The sequence below is a fragment of the Osmerus mordax genome, chromosome 24 (genome assembly GCF_038355195.1).
Source record: "Osmerus mordax isolate fOsmMor3 chromosome 24, fOsmMor3.pri, whole genome shotgun sequence".
In the NCBI taxonomy this organism is placed as follows: domain Eukaryota; kingdom Metazoa; phylum Chordata; class Actinopteri; order Osmeriformes; family Osmeridae; genus Osmerus; species Osmerus mordax.
In genome coordinates this window covers 5,708,530-5,730,480 of record NC_090073.1, presented here as the reverse complement: position 1 = coordinate 5,730,480, position 21,951 = coordinate 5,708,530, and the positions used below count along the sequence as shown (strand labels likewise).

The 21,951-nt window shown below is 52.7% G+C and overlaps 1 protein-coding gene across 3 annotated transcripts; it reads right to left on the bottom strand.

The window, feature by feature from the left end:
* Positions 1-249: 249 nt before the first annotated feature.
* cemip2 (cell migration inducing hyaluronidase 2) lies at positions 250-21,651 on the bottom strand. 3 transcript variants are annotated; one of them, XM_067228252.1, is made up of 24 exons: positions 21,498-21,651; positions 19,739-20,078; positions 19,271-19,411; positions 18,577-19,144; positions 14,056-14,225; positions 13,431-13,619; positions 13,008-13,177; positions 11,518-11,730; positions 10,559-10,764; positions 9,499-9,568; positions 8,922-9,050; positions 8,133-8,221; positions 7,457-7,588; positions 7,120-7,155; positions 6,680-6,835; positions 5,659-5,836; positions 4,015-4,230; positions 3,454-3,665; positions 3,179-3,361; positions 2,712-2,931; positions 2,464-2,565; positions 2,195-2,340; positions 1,969-2,075; positions 250-1,816 (listed from the first exon to the last, which is right to left on the bottom strand). In XM_067228252.1, exons 2-24 carry the CDS (start codon positions 20,055-20,057, stop codon positions 1,617-1,619), a joined length of 4,152 nt encoding a protein of 1,383 aa, XP_067084353.1. In that variant the 5' UTR covers positions 20,058-20,078; positions 21,498-21,651; the 3' UTR covers positions 250-1,616. The 3 variants fall into 3 exon arrangements, with proteins under 3 accessions (XP_067084353.1, XP_067084354.1, XP_067084355.1); XM_067228253.1 differs by having other exon boundaries at positions 19,739-20,075; XM_067228254.1 differs by lacking the exon at positions 21,498-21,651 and adding an exon at positions 20,804-20,847 and having other exon boundaries at positions 19,739-20,071.
* Between the last annotated feature and the right edge of the window lie 300 nt (positions 21,652-21,951).

Below are 21,951 nucleotides of genomic sequence, written 5' to 3'. Positions count from 1 at the left end.
GACATGCTGGTCAGATATTCTGAGAATGGTTTGACAGAGGCCTGGGTCATTACGTGTTTGTGTCTGAACTATCACTTGACCACAACAGAAAAGGAAAGTGACAACAGTAATGGGGATTCAGATGTTAAACATAATAATTGTTTGTAATGATGTATGACTGAATACAATCTGTGATAAAGGTGTGTTGAGGATTTAGTAAGAGTAGACAGGTATAGTGTAACCATGATGACCCGACACACAGTATTAACACAACTTACAAATGTTTTTAATCACTTTGCACTATAAAGAGAGCACTGAGGAATTTGAGTTTCCAAAGCAGGAACGTGATTAGATATTGAAACCCTTCTGTTTAGTGATTCCACATTTCACAAATACAAAACCGAACACTGCAAAATAAAGGCACTCCTCACACAGTAAATACAAACACACAACAGCCTCGGACAACAAATTTGCACAAAAAAAAACTCATTTCTAATTGAAGTAAAATCGCTTTTTGTATAAAAAAAAAAGCACTAATTGAGAAAATAGGCACAGAGGCAAAATGTGTCTCCGTATAAACACAGTTCAGTGGTTAAAGGCAGGTACACACCTCGTCAACAGGTTCTCTGACAAGATTGCACATCCAGCAGAGGGAGTGGTCATGGTCCAGTGGGAGAGCCCAGCTCACAACACTTCCAGAAGGCCCACCTTTGAGGCACAGCCTGGTTCTGGTCTGGACATGGTCCACTCCACGGCTGTATCTATCAACAACACCTTCCCCCTGACAGCACTTGCTCTCAAAGCTTGTAAAACACTTACATTTGGCATCGAAAGGTCATTAAAACAACACGTTGAACAACAATTGAGCAACAACTGAAAGGGCTTTGGAAAAGCGAAAACGAATGAAACAACGTACATTTGTCGCACACGTCCCCAAAGACCGACAGAGAGGAGATGGAAGAAATAAATACGACAAGAAACACATTACACACGAGGTTGCTCTTAAGAAGGTTTCTTCAATCCAGTTTTTTTTTTTATCCAGTCACTGAGTAGAAATGCTAAGAGGCACGCTCACGACCCGCGACCCAAAGATAACAGACGCAGAAAGGAACGTGTAGGTTACGATGAAGAATCATTTTGGTGTCAGTCCGGCCTCTTTGTTGTGGTAGGTGTCTTAAGAAGCCCGGGATCTCAATGGAGCAGAGAGACTCTTTGTCGACAGTTTTGATTTGGCTCGTCTCATTTCAGCTGCTGCCCCTCTTACAGTATGTTGAGGTAAGACTTTCTTTGGGGGGGGTTTAGTAACTTTATGGCATATTTACTTTTTTCTAAAAGTCAAAGTAGGACATCAAAGAACTATTTGCGCCTTGGAAAGTGCATTATTTGGAGCCTCAATGGATCCTCCCCAGGCAACACACACACACACACACAAACACATACATTCCCATGTAAACAAACACATCCACGCACTCAATCACACAGCACAAACTCTTTCAAAAGACTCCATCCTCGTCCAGTCTCAATAAAATACCATTCGGATCAGTAAACATCTATGCCGTCGTTAATAAATTAAAAGTTCAAACAGTTCACATTCGTTCGCTGGTTGGTTGTGTTGTGGTCTGGGTGCTGGAAGCTTTTCACTGTCGCCCTGTGGCCGCCCTGAGGAGCTCCACGTCTCTGCGTGGGGTTCGCCCAGCCTGGGGGCAGCCGTAGGCCTCCAGGCCCAGGGGGATGTAGAGCTCCTGCAGCCCCACAGCCTCCTCACCCTGGCTGGACAACAGAGAAACCCACGGAACCCGGGTAGGGCCGCCCTGGAAGCCCCAGAACACCAGGCTCTCTGGGAGGGAGACACAGAGAGCGGTGGAGTGGGGGTGGGGAGAAGAAAAAAGATAAAAGAGAAACATGTTAGTCCTGGAGCAATGCAGAAGAACAGCCACACAGTTACAGTACTGGACCTGTTCAGGGGAACAGGTTGAGAGTCACACCAACCTTTCCTATGCAGATCAGCAGCCTTGGCCATTCCCAGGGGGACCAGATACGGTGCGACACCGTCCAATCCTTCGGGGCGACCTCGTGACCCCAGCAGTACTATTGACCTGGGCAAGAGCAACAATAAACACATATTTATTGAGACTCACCCATCATCACTGACCAAACACACCAGCACCCTGTCACCATTCTAACCCCCTCCCCTTCAGTCTAACCTCCCCCTTACCTCTTTGGTATGCCTGTTCTCAAATACTGTTCCATTTTGGCGTCCATTTTGGAGAAGGGAGTCTTCTTGGTGACCTTGCCCAGGCAGGCGTCCACTGTGACCAGGAGGAAGCCTGCCTGGGAGAGGGGGGAGATGTCTCCCTCCACCTGGGAGGGCGGAGTAGAGGAGGCGGTAAAGAAAAAGGCATCAGGATACATAACAGATATGACACCAGGGTTCTGAGGGAAGGTGCTGTGGGGGGTACGAGGAGGTGGGGGGAGGGTCCTCACCGTGATGAAGGCCTGAGAGTCCCCTCCCTGCTCCTCCTGGCTGCTCAGAGACTTGATCTGGGTGTGGAGGTAAGAGTTCCACGGGTCACTGGAGAACACCAGCTGGAGGATAGAACACACACACACAGGGCACCATACGGAGGAATGCATTAATCAGTATCAATCTCACTGAGACTCTTGACTCCAGCTGCTGTCAAGCAGAGACCAGACCCTCCCCCCTCACCCAGACCCCCAGTGTCGAGCCCTACCTGAGAGGCCCCACAGTCAGTGCAGGTCTGGATGTTGACCCTGGGCATGGGCACCACCGCCGAGGGCGTCTTGCTGTACTTGGGGTAGGCCTTGGCCGTGCAGTTGCAGGTCTGCCTGGTGGAGGTGGTGGCCATGACCTTCACCCTCTCACAGCCCCTCGCCGAGCAGTAGCTGTGGCCCTCCCGGCCGTGACGCGCCCGCAGGTAGAGCCACAGCAACCTGGAGAGAGGGAGAGATGGGGAGAGAGAGAGAGAGAACACAGGAGAGAGGGAAAGAGGAGAAAGAGAAGAAGAAAAAGAGAGAGAGAGGGAAAGCAGGTTAATACTAAAGAGAGGTGAAGAGAGCCTGAGCGATTCTACACTCGACAGCCTGAACAGCCGGGAGCGAACGACTTCAACACATAACTGTCCACCACAGCAAGGCCGAGTCCGAGGCGAGGCAACGTGGGATTCTAGCGCAGTCTCACCCGACGCCACGGTCAAAGAAGTACTTCCTGTCGTTGGGCCTCTTCTCCAGGTCTGCCAGAGAGAAGCTCGGCCCGTAGTCGGTGATGTCATCGAAGGTGTTGCTCTGCCGGTCGTTGATGTCGGCCATGATTTGGAAGGTGGTGTCCGACGGGTAACACAGCCCCACCAGGACCCAGTCTCCTCTGGGAGAGACGGCACCAACACACACGGTTAAACACGGACACACTCACACACCATCAAATCCACACGCGCACAGAGTGTGACGCCCACTCACTGGTTGAAGTTGATGAGGGAGAGGACGATCTCTCGGGGCGCGGGGCCGCTCCAGTGCAGCGTGTAGCTCTTGCTCATCATGAGGACGGGCTGGTACTGCTGGGACAGCGCCCCCTGGCTGTTGATGCCCCGCAGGAGCAGCGGGGCGGCCGGGTACTCGTCTCGGCTGATGGACAGGCCCAGGCCGGAGGAGCCCTGCGTCTGGATGTACACCTGGGGGGGGAGGAGAGAGAAGGGAGGAGGGAGTCAGATGGCTGAGTGGTTAGGGAGTCAGGCTATGAATCTGAAGGTTGTTGGTTCGATTCCCGGCCGTGTCAAATGACGTTGTGTCCTTACTTCACCCTACTTGCCTCTGGGAGAATGTCCCTGTACTTACTGTAAGTCGCTCTGGATCAGAGCATCTGCTAAATGACTAAATAATGTAAATGTAATGTAAAGAGAGACAGGAGCAAGGGGGGAGAGAATTAGGGAAAGCGAGGGAGTCACTCATTCACTCGGTAGTTACAGAACCTTCAGCCCCACATACATCCCCTAACCCCACACTTTTTCCTCACCCCCTCACCTGTGCGTAGGCCCCGCTGCACACCACGCCGTTCCACAGGGAGATGTTGACGCAGTCCGGGTGGCGGATCAGGTAGTTGTCTGCCCGGCCCACGTACGTGTCGCCGTACCCCGTCACGGAGCCGTCCACGTCGTGGAAGATCGAGTTCTTATCCCCGTCCATGTCGTTCTCCTCGAACCACTGCCCCGGTCGCCCGAAGAACGCCCTCAGACCCACCTGGGGAGACAGCAAGTTACTAACCCTCTCACATTAAATCACGCGTTGACATCTATTGCTCCAAAGGGACATACTAAAAGTGCAGATGGTAAGTGTGCCAGATATGAGAGAGAATGGGGTCATCTCTACCAGTGGTTCCCAACCCTGTTCCTCAGGGACACCTGTCCTGCATGTTTTAGATGTTTCCCTGCTCCAACACACCTGATTCAAATGAATGGTCATAAGCAGGCTTCTGCAAAGCTGGATAACGACCCATTCATTTGAATCAAGTGTGTTGGAGCAGGGAAACATCTAAAACATGCAGGACAGGGGGTCCCTGAGGACCAGGGTTGGGAACCACTGATCTATACCATTAGTCTGCGACCATGGCGTCTGGCTGTCACGTTCAGTTGTCATGTTTATGTCATGTCAGTTGTCACATCCAGTGGCACTATCACGCTCTAGACTGTCACATCCTAGAGCCATAGAAAGAAGACTAATATCTGTACAGATAGGCTGCAGGTCTAGAAAAAGCCTGAGCATGGCCCTTAAACAGCAGCTGGAACCGTCAACAGTGACGTGTTCTTCCTTTCCCTGACACTAGAGGGCGCTCCAGCCCTACTGTAAATGATGCTAGCGCTCTCTTGGTGGGGTCCCCCGCTAACACCTCTAAGGCCTGTAGATGCCAACGCTCGCTGTGATCCAGGGCAGAGGGGGAGTGACGAACAGATTGGACCAAGCCGTTAGGTGGAAATACACACCAATACACGCAACCACAAAGACGCACACACTAATACAGATACACAAATAGACACCCAAACAGAAACAAATCCACACAGAGAGGGGGGGGGGGGGGGGGGGAGTTGGGAAACAGTCTGTCTCCTCCCCAGCACACAGGAACACAAAGTTGTCGACATGAGCTCAAGTGGCAGCAAAAGCAGACAAGCTCCACCCGGGGGGAATGAGGGGGGATTCAGGGCACACGTCAAACAGACAGCGTGCAAATGGTGTCCTCAGAAGCACCCTCGGACGGATTACACACATAGGAGCGGGTCGACAGAGCAGTTTCTAGGAACTAGGGAGCCATGAAGAGATAGAAAGAGGGACAAAGGAAACGGGTGTCACCTAAGATGATAGAGGTGATGGTTTAGGTTCTTAGCTTATTATTACTGTTGTGATCTGGTACTGACGGTGGGATGTGATCTAGTGTTGGGATCTGGTACTGAAGGTGGGATGTGATCTACTGTTGGGATCTGGTACTGACGGTGGGATGTGATCTAGTGTTGTGATCTGGTACTGACGGTGGGATGTGATCTAGTGTTGTGATCTGGTACTGACGGTGGGATGTGATCTAGTGTTGTGATCTGGTACTGACGGTGGGATGTGATCTAGTGTTGTGATCTGGTACTGACGGTGGGATGTGATCTAGTGTTGTGATCTGGTACTGACGGTGGAATGGAAGCTGAGCTGGGACAGGTTGTTGCGTGGCGTCAGCTGCCAGGTGTTCTTCAGGTTGAAGCCCACGGCGCTGGTGAAGCGCTCCGACGTGGGAACGTAGCTCCGGAAAGTGCTCCTGGTCACACGCACCGGGCCATCGTATATCTGGAACCCTCGGATGGGGAAGGTCCTGAGGAAAGAGGAGGGGGTCATTACCAGGGGAGATACTATCACTAAGACGCACAGCCTCAAGTAAAAGGCTTTCACGTCACGACTCAGAAATTGACGGATTATAACAGACTTTGTTTTACAAGCAGTCTTTTATCACATTTCTTGTATAAACTTTGAGGTTCAGAGTTTAAATTGGCCCAACGCTGAATGTCCAGTACTTAGCCCTTTTTATGTTATCTCAAAGTTTTTCTTTCCCAGGGAACTGATAAATCCGCTGACCTCAGATTATCAAAACACAACAAGCACAGAGAGATAGCTCTTCCCAGGCTACACACAATAAATAAGATGTTCTTGTTAAACAGCGGCGGTGGTCACAAGAAAGGGTGTGGAGACGAGACTTGAGAGCAGGCAGCAATTAGCTGTTCCCACGGTGACGAAGGCAGTCCAGCGAGAGCTGAGAAGGGCGTTGGGTCCTAAAACCCTTGGCCCAGACCTGATACAGCTGCAGTGATCTGGCCTATTTGCTACTTATAATTGGTTGGAATCTGACTGACTGAGTGGATTATGGCTGCGACAAACCAGACGTGCGGTATTGAGAAATAAGAGAAGCTGTCATGTTTCTGAGATAGATTTACTGGAGAGGATTTACTCATACTTCCTCTTTCACAATTACACTATCCTCGAACAGTCTTCTCAGTATTTATTACCCTCCCCCTCCTGCCTCCCTCTCCCATCTCCTCCGTTCCCCCCTCTCCTTCCTTCCCTTCTTTTCCCCCTCTCCTCTTTCTCCTCCCTAACCCTCCCTCCCCCCCCCCATCCCTAACCCTCCCTCCCCCCCCCCCTCCCTCCCCTCCCTCCTCACTTGTTCCGTGGCAGTGTTCTCATCTTGCCGTCCACGGCTCCCAGGCCCGAGTACTTGTTCTGTCCTCCCATGGTTCCTCGGTTCCGGCTCTCGCCCACAAACAGGGACTGGGTTACCTCCTGGCTGGAGCCCTCGTCCTTGGGGTAGCTTCCATCACTGGGAAGGGGGAGAGAGAGATGTCAGATACATCCTACATGTACCATTCTTATCCCAGAGATTTAGAACGGAAACGTGACACTGAGCAGGAGAAGCAAGAGTATACTCAGGGAGAGCATTACACACACACAGCATTCGACATGGACTCATTCGACATACGCACATTAGCCAGGTACCCATAGGGGCACATAGAAAGTCCAACAGAAGATCAGAGGATCAGAAGTGCAGTGCTGTACCAGTATTTCGGTGGTCTGTATTTACTACACCGACATGAAAGTGCTTACCTGGCAAAGGCCAGTCCAACGCCATTGTCCGCAAATCTGCAAGAGAACAGATCAGGTTCAGTAGAGAAAGTATGATTAACCATACTGGTTTAACTAAACATAGTAAACATTTTGAACACTACCTGAACAAATGTTAATGGTATGTACAGGTAAATGTAAAAATGTATCTATATATACACACTTTGCTTCAAAATGGATATGTATACTGTGGATATCAATGTTTTGTTTATTAAAACAAACATTGTACTGTGTACTGATAAAAAAAAAACTATTCCCAGAAACTACACAACACATTAGTGGGCTCACACTGATGACATCACAGCTCTGACTCACTAACCCAGAGTTTTGGATGATGATGTCACCGCCACGTATCCAGGCTCCGAGGTCGTTGTTCTTGAAGGAGATGAGGGTGTCGATGAGGGCCGCCACTCGGGGCTGGCTGGGGTCGGCATTCTGGTGAGGACGGAACCTGAGATGGCACGACCAGAGTTGGTGGCCTGGCAAACAGCCATGTGCAATAATAACACAAGACAAGATATGTGCACACACTTCCTCTCCCCAACACACACACAAACACACACACACACACACAGAGACAAGATTATGCATGCGTTCTCTCTCATACACACATAGCACTCTGTCACATACTGTACCCCCCGACTAACAAAACACAAAACCTCAAAAAACCCAATGCACACACACACACACACACACTCTCTTGGGGCAGAAGTCGAGGGGGCGGCCTAAGCTTTTTTCCATCTGTCCGAGGTTTGTATTTGGAGTGAGAGCTACAGAGTGGAAACTATCTATGGAGCCTTGTTTTCTCTGTAAACAGAAACCTGACAGAGCCTCCACACACACACACATCATCCTCCAAACCAGTCTGACTATCCTACTGTAGACTAGAGCCTGCTACTGCAGACTCGAGCCTCTGCTACTGCAGACTACATACATCACATGACATTTCCGTGATATGCCATATACCATGTCACGTACAAAAGGCATCCACTGACCTGGCGTTGTTGTCCAGACACAGGTACTCCCTAGGGTCGGCAGCGGAGGCCTTGGTGGTCTTCACACCTTTATCAATGAACAGGCCGGCCTGGAGAGGGGGGGAAGTGGGGGGACGGGGGGGGAGACGACAGCAACAGTCAGAGCTATGGATGCGTGAGTGCGTGTGAGTATGCGTGTGCGTTTGAATATATGCGTGTGCGTGTTTGTTTGAGTGCGCGCGCGTGTGTGTGTGTGTTTGAATATGCCTGTATATACAGTGAGTAATACAAACACAGTACAGCCACCGTATAAGGCAGGTTTCTGAGTGTCTCTGCGAGAGGTTCTTGTGGTCAGCCTGGACAAAGACCTCACAGTCCACCTAACCTCTAGAGCCACGGCAACAGAGCTCTATTGTGTGTGTGAGAATGTCGACGGGGTGTGTACATGTTTAAATAGGTCTGTGTGACTGTGTGACTGTATGGTGGCATGCGTATGAATGTGTATATACTGTATGTATGCATGTGTGTGTACATGTCTAAGAATGTGTGTGTGTTTCAGATTTTCTGGTGTGGCTACTTTCCTGTATAGGTGTGATCATACTGTATATATGCACACATTCTAAACCGTTTAATGATTTATTAATTATTATTGATTATTACACTAGACTATAGTGCTGAGTAAGACAGAAGAGCCAGGGGGAGATACAGGGGAGGTTCTAGGGTAGGGGGGAGGGAAGTTGTAGTTTAGGTGAGGGGGGAGGGAGGTGGTAGGAGGGGATGGAGGGAGGGTGTAGGGTAGAGGGGGGGTACCTTGAAGTTGGAGTGGACGCGGTTGTTGAAGAACACCCCCAGGGGGGTGAGCTCCGGCCGGGTGTCAGGGACCAGGCCGTGGGAGTCCCCCGTGGGCGAGCTGTGGAACACGTACCAGATCCCAGCATCCTGGAGCCAGGACGGGGAGAGAGAGGACCAGAGGTGAGAACACACACACACAAACACAACACACACAGGGCTCCGCTCACGATTCAAAGCATCTCAACAACAATCTAGATGAAAAACACAGTGTTTAGCCAACACACACAGCCAACACCCATGCACGCCCCCCCTCCCCCCACCTCCCCACATCACCCCCCACCTGACCCCAGCCCAGCCCAGCGGAGGATCAGCAGTGTTTGTGTGGGTGAAAGCAGGGGATGAGAGGCGGGGAGGTTAGAATCACGCTCATCTCCTTGTAGGGAACGTCTAATCCCAACCCCTCACAGAGGGATCACCCTCTTATGAGTCATGTCCGCTGTAACCCCCACCACCACCCCTCCCTCCAGCCACCAGACTGTGTTCAGACACTCCGGGGGGGGGGGGGGGGGGGGGGGGGGGGGTATTGCAGTCTTACCTGGGAACCCGCTGCAGCGTTGCTTATGAGGTTGTTGTTGGGGTTGGCAATCCAGAAGGTAGACACTGCCCTGGGACACGCAATAAGAAAACACACACACGTGTGCATCACACACGCACACACACAGGAGAGGGTATTAGGAGTGCTCCAGACATATCTGATGGTCGATATCAGGCTCTGGGAGAGGACGGTAGGAAGAATCAGGAACACGGACTCCTGTTATCCTTGATCACTCCCTACTCCAACATAAACCTTCCACTAGGACAGGCCTGCCAATACACACACGCACGCACACAAGTATGCACACACACACACACAACCCTTGGAAAGCAGTCTGGCTCTGCTCCCCTCACAGACTCTCTTTCAGCCTTTTTATACAACACACACACACACACACACATCCCAGCGTGGTGTTGTTCTAGCAAGGAGAACTCCTCCACTATCTCCCTGTTGCTAATCTCTCCTCACTCTGCTGGGGACCTGGAGTTGAGGCGCTTCCTGCTAATGTGGCCCCCAGGGTCTGATAGGTCCAGACAGACAGCTATGAAATGTGGCCTTTCTTACTTATCAGTATGGGACTGGTCAGTTCCTGACAACAATTTCATCACGGCATATCTTATCTGCTCCTTCCCCCCCCCCCTCCCCCCCTCCCCGGCACATTCTCTCCCTCTCTTCCTCTCGTTTACCCTCCATGCCTATCTCTCTCCCTCGGGCTACTTCTCTCCCTAGAACATTCCCTACCTCCCTGCCTCTTCCCCCCTCCCCCCGTTTAGGTGTGTCTCCTCTGTCGATCTTGATTGCACTCTGTGCTGAGTCTGGGAGTGTAGTTCTTTAACACGCGATCTCCCGACTCCTTCTCCCACTCCAACTCTCCGTTTCTTCCGAGTCTTTTTTCAGACTCTCTCTCTTTCTCTGACTCCTTTTTTTTCCCTCAGACTCGTTTGCTCTCTCTTTTAAACCGACTCCCTCTCCCCCTCTCTCTGATCCTCTCTCTCCCCGCCTCTCCTTCCATCCCCCCCGTTCACTAGACCCCCCCCCCCCCCCCCCCTCTCTCTCTTACTTGCACTCGGTGCTTGGTGACGGGACGTAGTTCTGGAACACGCGGTCTCGGAGGGCGAGGCACACGGTGTCGTTGCGGTCGGTGGGCAGCAGGGTCCCCGGCCGCGTCAGGAGACCCAGGTTGTGGTAGAAGGTGTTCCTCTGCTCTATCCCGTCCTCCAGGAAGAAGCAGTGGCCCAGCGTGTCGAAGCCCACCGTGTCCTTCACCTGGGGGGAGGGGGGGGACGTTCCGGAGACGAGGAGGGAAACGATACAGGAACGCCGGAGGAAAGTGAGAAGAAGAGTTAGAGGGAACGTTTGTTCGGACATTTTGTTCATGTTTTCATCCAAAGCGAAATAAAGTAGAACAGAACCTAGTTTACTGTCCTCGTCTGAGAAATAAAATACTTTTTATGACTTCTTGGTTTCCTTATGAGGCACTTAAGCCGTTGTTTGTCGAATGACAAGTGAACCAGGAAAACAGTCGGGAACAATGTAATCTGAATGTCGTTTCATTTCCTCGACGGAGCAGAGGGATGAGTTTGTTGTGTCGACCTCTAGATAGACGGGTCACAGAGTGACGTCGACTGCATTCATCAAGAAACCCCCAAACATATTGTACACACGCATACAGGCATATGTCTACACACACACACACACACACACACACACACACACACACACACACACACACACACACACACACACACACACACACACACACACACACACACACACACACACACACACACACACACACACACACACACACACACACACACACACACACACACACACCACTCACAGAAAACCCCATGTTTGTGTGAGACAGTAGGTCAACACAACTGATATGACTTGAATCAGAGTAAACATAAGTCTCTGTCTCAATCACACTCTCTCTTTGTCTCTCTTCTTCTCTCCGTCTCTCTATCTCCGCATCTCTCTGTCTCTGTCTCTGTCTCTGTCCCCCCCCAGGCTCACCAGGAGGCCGTTGGTGGCGTGCACGGTGATGCAGCGGGAGAAGGAGTGGTGGATGGACAGCCCGTCGACGTAGGCGGGCTCCCGGTAGCCCCCCCGGGAGTCCACGTCACCGCAGAGGTGGAAGTGGAGGGGGTAGCGGCCCACCTCCCTCTGCTGGCCCAGGTTCCTCAGCTCCACCTGGGACAGGTGCACCGCCGAGAAGTTCCCAAACACCTGGGGCGGGGGGGGTCGGGGGGGGGGGAAGAGAAGGAAGAGGGATTGAGGAAATTGGAGGGAAGGGGAATGGGAGAGAAAGGGCGAGGGAGAGAAGGAGAGGGAGAAGGCTTAGTACGCTTTCTGCGACACACTTTGCCAATCTTGTTGGCAAAATTGCTGCCAAGATGGCGCGGAAACAAACGACAGGGACGGAGAGAAAGATACTTCTGTGTTTTTAAGACAGGAGGAGGACTATGTCGCAATGACACTCAATTTTATATACACAATAAACAACAACAACATGCAACGACTCAGGCCAAACAGTAAAAACAGAGATATTCTCTCCAGGAGGTCTATGACTCTGAATTAATCCCTCATCTGGTTCACATCAACGAAGCTTTGGCCAATCCTTACTGTTAACCGTAACTCACTAACACACACAAACACACACACACACTCACTTGGAGAGTCATTCGAACTTTCCGTTTAGCACAAAGGGGTCTCTTACATCAGACAGGAGGAATGTTATTTAATATTTGTTTCTCCACAGAACGTGCATGAGCCTCTAAACATTACTATTTATTCACAGCAAAAATGTTAGCGAATCACGAGACAAAAGGAATCAGTGTGTGAGAGGTAAGGATGGGTGTAGACACACACACACACACACACACACACAGACAGACATGCACACTCAGACACACACACACCTGTTGGTTAATGTTTGTTCTAGTTTGTTCGACTTGTGAATTCAAACAATTCAAAGTATAGCACATTATTGTTATGGGCTAGTGAGGGGTATTCTTAAACTTTGCTTTCAACAATCCCTCTCACCCCTCTCCCTTTCATCCCTCTCTCTTGCTCTCATCCTTCTTTCTCATTCCCCTCTCTTTCATACTTCTCTTTTTCTTTCCCCCGGCCTCTCTCCTCCTCCCATCCATTCCCCCTGTGTCTGTCAGAGCGGTGTGTAGCGTGGTAGTGTTGGGGTGGTGTGTGAATAGTGAATACAGTCTCTCATCCAGGGCCAGACGGCTCTAATGACCCTTCACCTCGGCAGTATGGAAACACTCAACATGATTACACCAGAAGCAACTCGCGATCAATTAGCTCAGCCTAAACAAAGCCGTCACACACACACACACCTCAAGTTCGAAACACACACCAAAACTCACACAAGCACACATCAAATGTCATTCAAACTCACACCTAATGTCAAACACACACCGAAACACAGAAACGCACACCAAAACTCACACAAACGTCATACACACCACATCTCTCTCACACACACACACCTTGATGTGTCCGCCAAAGGTGTCGTGATTGAAGAACTGGCACAAGTTGTTTCCATAGCAGGAGTTTTCCATCTCTCCATAGATGAGAATGTTCCGGGTGAGGAGCCCCACTTCGGCCCTCATGTCCACCCCCTCCACTATCTCCCCCATGTGGGCATACTGGGGTCTCCCTGGTGGAGGGAGAGGGGGGAGGCAAGGAGGAAGACAAAACAAATGTATAATGTTGAAGAGGCGTTGTCACCATTACCTGGATGATACTGTAAGTAACAGTGTTCACACACACACACACACACTCACGTGTAGACACACACGGACATAAAACTGAGAAGTTGGCTTAACTCTCCCCCTCAGTATAAATTGAGGGGGAGACACACCTAGACACACTCCCCCCCCCCACACACACACACACACACACACACACACCCTGAATCCGGACTTGTCTACTGGTGCAGAGCGGGCAGGGCAGAAGGGTAAACTCCTCAGCCTGGTGCATGGAGTAATCAGTACTGGCAACCACAATCCGGTCTCCGGGTTGCCAGGTTTGCACGTCATCCTGCAGGTTGAGCACCACCTGATCCACGGCATCCACCTGGAAGCCCGAGATCGGAAACCCTGAGGAGAGAGAGAGGGAGAGGGAGGGGGTCATCTGGTTCGGTCGACACGCTCGGCGGTTGTCCTCCTCACCTCCACGTCAACACAAACAAGTCCTGGACCTGCTGTGTTTGTCTTGTGTGTTCGGGCCACAGCTGGCCTGTTCCTTAGTTAATCAGATGGTTCAGCGGTCCGTTTGTTTAGACCTGCAGGCGAGGGGCCTGTCTGGATACAGGCTGCATCAGGAGGTGTGTTTACATGTGTGTGGATGACGTGGATGTCCATATGCATCTGTGTGTGCGTGTGTGTGTGTCCATGTGCATCTGTGTGTGTGTATGTCCATGTGCATCTGTGTGTGTGTTTGTCCATGTGCATCTGTGTGTGTGTTTGTCCATGTGCATCTGTGTGTGTGTTTGTCCGTGTGCATCTGTGTGTGTGTGCGTGCGGCGGGCCCCACCGTTCCTCCACTCGCTGAAGGCGCTGACGGAGAAGCCCACACCGTGGGCCGTGGTGTAGGAGCGGCGGGCCAGCGCCCGGCCGCCCGTCTCGTGGTTCTCGTGCTCCCGGACGGCCTCCGAACACGAGGCGTTCCCCCCGCCCACCTCCGCCACCAGCGCCCACGCCTGCCTGGGCACGAGAGAGAGAGAGGGAGAGAGGGGGACGAGGGAGGCAAGGGGAGAATGAGAGAGAGAGAGAAAGAGAGAGAGAAAGGAAAGAGAAGGGACAGAAGGAATGGCGAGTGAGAGAGGAGGTACACAAACCGACGAGGAGGAAACAGGAAGGAGGGAAGAGAGAGCGAGAGAAAGAATGGAGGGATTGAGAGCAGGCACAGGAAGGGAGAGAAAAGAGAAGAAAAAAAAAATCAGGGATGACTCGCAGCCTCCCAGACCATGAGGAGTCCCTCTGTGTGTCGTCATCGCCCGGTGACACGGTGACCGGGGGTGCCGCGGGGCGACCGTCTCCGTGGCGACCTCACGGGGCCATCTAATCACGCGTTCACCGTGACCACACTGACACACTAAGTCACTCACGTCACCGGCCTATCGCCACCTCACCACTGGCCAACTACAGGCAAACGAGGTCCCAGTAGGCCACCCGGCGACGACCTCTGTTTGGCTCTTGGCAGAGACCGAGAGTGGAACCAACCAATGACTCACACTCTTCACAGCTCTCTGGCTTTCCACACGCAGATTTCAGAGTTTTTACAGCTCACTCTAAAGAGCCACGTCTGCTAAAAATACTATTAATAAATAGAATAATAAAACAGTAATTACAGCACTAGAACAAGGCAGTGAAGACATTCTTCAACCTAGTGGTAAAACGTCATGTGTGCAACTTCAACTGACTTGACCCGTCTCTAGTATGGATTGTGCAATATTACTCCTGGCTGTTGGGTAAAAAAAGGCTGGTATGAACATGGTATCAACATTCAGATCATTCTTATGTAATATTTTGCAGATGTTAAGGCTGGGCTAGCTAAGGGTGTGACCTGTGTGTGTGTGTGTGTGTGTGTTTGGAGGGGAGTGCAGTGGACATTGGAAAAAGTGGGAAGTATGCGTGCAAGATAAATCGGTGGAATATTGGAGTACAAAGCACTGAGATCAGACTAGGGTACATGCTGTCACACACCAGGGATCCAGACTGGAGACACACCTGCTCCCTGGTGAAACGGCCGGGGTGTGGACGGATGGGAGGAAAGATGGATGGAGAGGAGAGGGAGCTGGGATCTGGGTGAGGAGAGGGGAGAGGGCTGGGTGAGGAGAGGGGAGAGGGCTGGGCTGGGTGAGGAGAGAGGAGAGGGCTGGGCTGGGTGAGGAGAGAGGAGAGAGGAGAGGGCTGGGTGAGGAGAGGGGAGAGGGCTGGGTGAGGAGAGGGGAGAGGGCTGGGTGAGGAGAGGGGAGAGGGCTGGGTGAGGAGAGAGGAGAGGGCTGGGTGAGGAGAGAGGAGAGGGCTGGGTGAGGAGAGGGGAGAGGGCTGGGTGAGGAGAGAGGAGAGGGCTGGGTGAGGAGAGAGGAGAGGGCTGGGTGAGGAGAGGGGAGAGGGCTGGGTGAGGAGAGGGGAGAGGGCTGGGTGAGGAGAGGGGAGAGGGCTGGGTGAGGAGAGGGGAGAGGGCTGGGTGAGGAGAGGGGAGAGGGCTGGGTGAGGAGAGAGGAGAGGGCTGGGTGAGGAGAGGGGAGAAGGCTGGGTGAGGAGAGAGGAGAGGGCTGGGTGAGGAGAGGGGAGGGGGCTGGGTGAGGAGAGAGGAGAGGGCTGGGTGAGGAAAGATTTCAGTAGCCTGAATGCATTGTTTCCAAGCCTAAACCAACAAACAATCCTTTCAGTCCATTTACCCCCTCCAGCCTAATAAAACATGACATTCCAAAAAAGGACATCAACATGACCTCTTAAAACCACGACCGTCGAACCCTACCGCCTTCCGTTAACCCTTCCAGACCGGGGTAACCTTTCGAGGACGTTCGCTGGCTGTATTATCCGGCTCCTGGCCCCACATCTGAGAGAACATTCTAGAGTGACGTCTGAAACGGCGCCAGGCCCACGGCGCTGTCAGAGCCGCTCTCAGGATGGAAACCTCTCCCTGTCCCTGTAACAACACGTGCCCAGCCCAACTTGAACGAGCATTAAGGGGAAGCTGGGACGATGTTTCGTTTTCTCTGCCATATATACCAGAGCCCCCCCCCCCCCCCCCCCCAACTGCCACGCTGGAACAAGCTGACCCGTCCAGGGTCCACACGGACGGGAGCAGATCAAAAGAGGCTCTCCGCTGCGTTACCCTTTGAAACACAAACAGGAACCATCTGTAGAAGCACCCTGCCATTAGCAAAAGTGGCAGTGTGTGTGTGTGTGTGTGCGTGCGTTAGTGTTGGACAAAAGAAGAAAGGTGACTTTCTGTTATCTTGTCTTCTCATCACTTCCTTAATGGCCACACCGACGTCATCCACCCGGCCTTTTAACAGACTCATCCCCAGGCTGGGCAGGGTGACGTCCAGAGAGGTCAAAGCCCCCTGGACACCCCGCCCTACACACACACACACACACACACACACACACACACACCCGCCCCGCTCCAGAGATGAAAGGAAGTGTGTGGGGGCCAGCCCCACCAGCCCCACCAGCCCGGGGCCCTGACAGTGCCTGGGTGAGGGTCCAGGAACACGCACTCATTAGAGGCCTTCACACAGTCTCACACGCACACAGCCAGCATCTCCACAGATCAGGACATCCCACTGGACGGCTATGGCTCAGTGGCACAGGTGACCCATCAAGCCCATCCAGAGATCACAGGTTCAAATCCCCCTCCAGAAAACGTGGACGTTCACTGAAAAGGTATGACAGGTACACTGGCGAGTAGGAGGCTAATGAGAGACCTGTGTGTGTGTGAGAGAGAGAGAGAGAGAGACAGAGAGAGAGAGAGAGAGTATATAGACACACTTATATAGACTATATAAGTGTGTGTTCAGGAGAAAGTCCTGGGTCTGTTTCCTGCTGGAATCCTGTTGGAACAGCAGGAAGAGCAGCGTCTCTCAACAGTGAAAGTCACATGACTCCCACGCTGTCCTACGTCAGAGCTGGGGGAAGTCACATGACCCCCCACGCTGTCCTACGTCAGAGCTGGGGATAGTTTGACAGCATGACCATACTGACACGATACTGGGATTACAATGAGCTGCAAGAGTTCTAGAACACTTACACACACACTCTCTGTCTCTCTCTGTCTCTCTCTGTCTCTCTCTGTCTCTCTCTGTCTCTGTCTCTCTGTCTCTGTCTCTCTCTGTCTCTCTCTGTCTCTCTCTGTCTCTCTCTGTCTCTCTCTGTCTCTCTCTGTCTCTCTCTGTCTCTCTCTGTCTCTCACACACACACACACACACACACACTCTCTGTCCCCGTCACACACATACCCACCCACCCCTTCCTACCCCCCCCCACACACACACACACACACACACACACAGACACACACATGACCTCTCTCTCTCTCACACACACTCAGAGCAGTGTGTGGCGGAGAGGCATAGCAGCCTGGCTCTTCTTTATGATGCGTTTATGGAAACCGTCACACTCTGGATTTAATTGGATGCCGACCGGGGACCTCAGCGTTGCCGGGGCGACAACCCCGCAGGCGAAACTCGACACGGAGGAGCCTGGCGTGAGGCCGGGGTTGCTGGGCCCAGCCTCGGCTGGCTGGCTGGCTCCGCAAATACAAAAAATCCCCCCCCATCTGAAGTACACAGAGGACTTCCATAAGCCGGGGGAGAAGCGCGCGCGCGTGCCTGTGTTTGCACAGCACGCAGCTACTGGGGTTCTGTCCCTCTAGCCCTGCGGTGGGACAGACGAGCGGCCTCCAGGTCCACCACGCGGACACGGAGCACGTCTGGAGCGAAACGCGAGCCCTCGGAGGTTCCTCCCCCCGGAGGCGGAGGCCCGCGCGCTCCCGACCCCGGGACGGAGGAGGGAGAGCGGAGGAGAGAAGCCCTGATTCAGCCGCTTTCGCACAAACCCTGGAAACGCCGGAGGCCCGGTACTTCCTGTCCTGGGGGGGGGGACGTCGGCACGGGAATGAAGGAGGACGTCGGAATACGTGTGTGTGTTTGTGTGTTCGTCCTGACAGGGCTGACTGGAGATGCTAGCGGGGGGGCTGCGATGGTAAACACATACTAGGGATAAGCCATGGCTAGGATCCACAGGAGAGAGGGAGTTTACACGCACAAACTCGGATCGTGCTGCAAAAACACACACACACCGATGATCACAGCTTCTTCAACGGAAACCGGCTGGGACCCTCAGCTACTAATAGTAAGGCGGACTTTCCGAGGAGTAAAAAAAAGTAGTGTTGTGATGCGAGTTCACACACACACACACACACACACGCGCACACACGCAGCCCATTCATAAACGTTGCTTCCACTCCAGCTTCCAGCAAGGCATACATTCAGAGTTCCACCAATCGGCGTCCGAAAGGTGCGTCTGAGCGGTCGGCTACCTGTATTTGAGGTCCAGGATGTAGGTGCTCCCCAACAGCTCCTGAATGCTCCTCTTGGTCTCCTCCAGGAGGCTCTTCACCGCCGAGTCGCCCACGGCGAGCGCCACCACGCGGCCGGCCGGCAGCGCCCGGAGCAGCTGCGTGAGGCGCCGGCTGTCGTTGCGCAACTCGTGCGTGTCGTAGCGCTCGACCTGGAGCACGGCCCCGGTGTCTTGGTCCACCACGCGCACGTTGATGCCCCGGCTGAAGTTCTTCTGGAAGGAGTAGCCCCCCGTGGCAAGGCCAGAGGCGGGGATGCCGCGGGTCAGCAGGGTCCAAGATGGCCGCCGCGCCCCGTGGAGCTCCAGGGTGCCTCCCGCGCGCACGCCGATGAACTTCCTGCCCAGGCCCGCCACCTCGCCAACCGCCGCCTCGTCCGAGCGGCCGAAGAGGGCGATGGAGGCGCGGGAGCGGTAGGGACACTTGGGGGCGCCGATGTGGAGGGCGCCGCCGTCCTCGATGTCGATGTGGCGCGTCCGGAGGGTGATGTTTCCGGAAGCGTCCGCACTGTCGGCGAAAACCACTTGACCTGACAGGACGATAAATCGCAGCCAATCACTTCCTGGTTAAACGCTAAGTGCATTTTTAGCGGGGCGGTTAAAAAGACGACAACATTTTGTTGACAATCATTCCTCGGATGGTTTGTGTATCCTACCTCCTGATTGGATGGTTAGGGAGTAGAAGGTGGCGGAGGCGTCCAATCGGAGGAGGTCTCCCTTCCGGACGACGGCGGCCTTGTCTGGGCGGTGGCCTGGCTTCCAGCTGCTCAGAGAGGGGTTGTGGTCGGGGCAGTTCTCTGCACGACCGGTCAGACACACAGACACTCACGTCAACATCTCCCTTCAGGGAACTCTTGTTAGTTTAGGTAGAAAGAGCTCAACCATTCTCACCATCTCTCTCTCTCTCTTCCTACATCACTTTCTCTCATTCTCTGACATGAATATCTCTCTTCATCCCCCTCTCTCTAATCCTCTCTTCATCTCCCTTTTTCTCCCTCTCCCTCGCCTTTGTGTTGTTTTCTCTCATTCTCTTACTAACTCTCTCTCACACACAGACACACACACACACACAAACTGTGTGACATTTGAAATCCGGTTTCCAAATATTGAAACCTTGTCCTTACCATCCAGCACGTCGCCCCCCGTCAGGCTGAGGATGAGGATGAGAGAGAGGAGGAAGGTTCCGATGGAGACTCCGAAGCAGACGAAGGTGTTCCTCCTCTTCCTCAGGTACTGGGCGCGCTCCTGGCGCTGGCCCTCCTCCGACAGGCTGAAGGTGGCCCTCCGCTCTGGGGGCGGGCCCGGGGGCTTCAGGGGCGGGGGGGGAGGGGCTTTGGAGAGGGGCGGGGGGGAGCGGACGGGGGCCACCCGGCCGGGGACGTATCTGGGAGACTGACGGGTGCCGTTGGTCGAGGCCACAGAGACGCCATTGCTCATCTGCATGGTATGTCTGTCTGCTACCTGCTCGAGAGAAAGAGAGAGAGGGAGACAGAGAGAGAGAGGGGGAGAGAGCGAGAGAGAGAGAGACACAGAGAGACGGAGAGAGAGAGAGAGAGCGAGAGACAGAAAGAGAGAGAGCGAGAGACAGAAAGAGAGAGAGCAAGAGACAGAAAGAGAGAGAGCAAGCGAGAGAGAGCGAGAGAGAGCGAGAGAAATCGAGAGAGAGCGAGAGAGAGTGAAAGGGTACAAAAGAGAGAATAAAGAGACAAACGGAGATAAGGAGAAAGGAGGAAAGAGGAGAGAAAGAGAAAGAATGTGTTGTGTTTACAGGTGGTCAAAGTGGATCTGAGAAGCGAGAACAAAGTGGCCACCATCCAAGGACGCAGGCCACTGCCCCCTGGTTTTACCCCATGATAACAAAGTCACCAAAGCTGAGCTGAAACGAACCGGAACGTTCCGTCTGGAGCAGCCAGCTGAGTGTACGGTTCCTGGGGCTGGCCTTGACCAGAGGAACAGAGAGGAGATCTGGTTCTCTGAGCCAGTGCAGGAGACCCCAGATGGCACCCATTACACACTCACACACACACACACACACTGCCTGGGTCTGAGTTTGGACCCGGTGTCCCTTGCTGAGACGACAGAGTACCAGAGGTTAGGTCAAGGACAAAGCCAGGAATCACAGCCATGACTCAGCCTTTCACCAAGACCCACACATCCTCCCCCATCCGGCCTATTCACACCACACTGACCTGCCTGGAAACACCACCTAGCATCCGGACTCACACATCCTGGTTGCAGCATACGCCTGACTGCTTCAGGTCAGTCAGGTGTTTTAATATTCACGGTCAACTGTAGCAAACACAAGATGGGAAGCCTTCAAATGCCCTCTAAACCACAATACTCAAATGTTTTGAGCTGTACAGGTAGGTTACAGGGACAGTCACATTTGAGTTAGTCAGTCATGTACTGACAGGCACCAAGATATGTCTACTATGTCTCGGCCGCTTTGACAGCTGTTGTCGTCTGCTAACAGATCTTGCTCATCTTGCACTAAAGTTACTAAATGAGTGTAGGCTATATCTTGACGTTAGTGTGCATACGACTATTGCAACTTCAACACTTTATGCAGTATACAGCTGCATAAACTGTAGCCTATATATAAACTAGATGCGTCCCCTTGATTTCTTGGAGTAAAAAAAACTAATATCATGTGGTTTGACAGTGAGACACGTTGCAACGCAGTACATTCAAAAACTGGAGACTGCACAACTTTTGACAAGGTGAAATGCGCACCCCATGACCAGCACAAGCATAGGCTACTCAACGAATAACCCATAGCTAAATAGTGCTTGAGCAGAACAATACACACGGTTCAGCAACGTTTTAATACATGACAGAGGTTGACTACCGTAACACAGAAGCGACCGATGAGACTTCACCTACCTTTCACAACGCTAGTGTGATCCGTCTTTTGCCATTCGGTATCTGCCAAACTGCGAAGCCTGGTCCCGACAACAAACAGTTAGAGGGACTGATAACAAAGCTAGTAATTTGCGCTGTCTGTCCTTTTATACTTTTCTTTACATGGTGTTTTCTTTCGGGGCTGTTAGACCGCCAGCCCCCGACCCAGGCGCGGCTTGCGGAGAGGAAGTGAGGAGGGAGGCAGTCCGAGGGGGGTTGGGGGAGGCGCTTGGTTTTGGATGGCCTCATACCGCCGTCCGCTGGTGAATGGGTAGAAGCGCTATTCACAGCGCAGTGTGTATGCCCTACCTACACCGCTCCAGCTGAAGAGTTTAAGCATTTTATAATTGATACTAGTGCTAAACTACTCCACATGAAGGTGACATGAATTTAGAAAGACGAAAAAGTAAAATATGTATCTAGTCCACTGACAGAC

Excerpts from the sequence above, each read along its gene's own strand:
- cemip2 (XM_067228252.1), bottom strand. The coding sequence starts at position 20,057 with ATGCAGATGAGCAATGGCGTCTCTGTGGCCTCGACCAACGGCACCCGT. Across the intron at positions 10,765-11,517 it reads ACGCCACCAACGGCCTCCTG|GTGAAGGACACGGTGGGCTT; the intron begins GTGAGCCTGGGG and ends CCCTCCCCCCAG. Across the intron at positions 9,569-10,558 it reads TCACCAAGCACCGAGTGCAA|GGCAGTGTCTACCTTCTGGA; the intron begins GTAAGAGAGAGA and ends TGCGTGTCCCAG.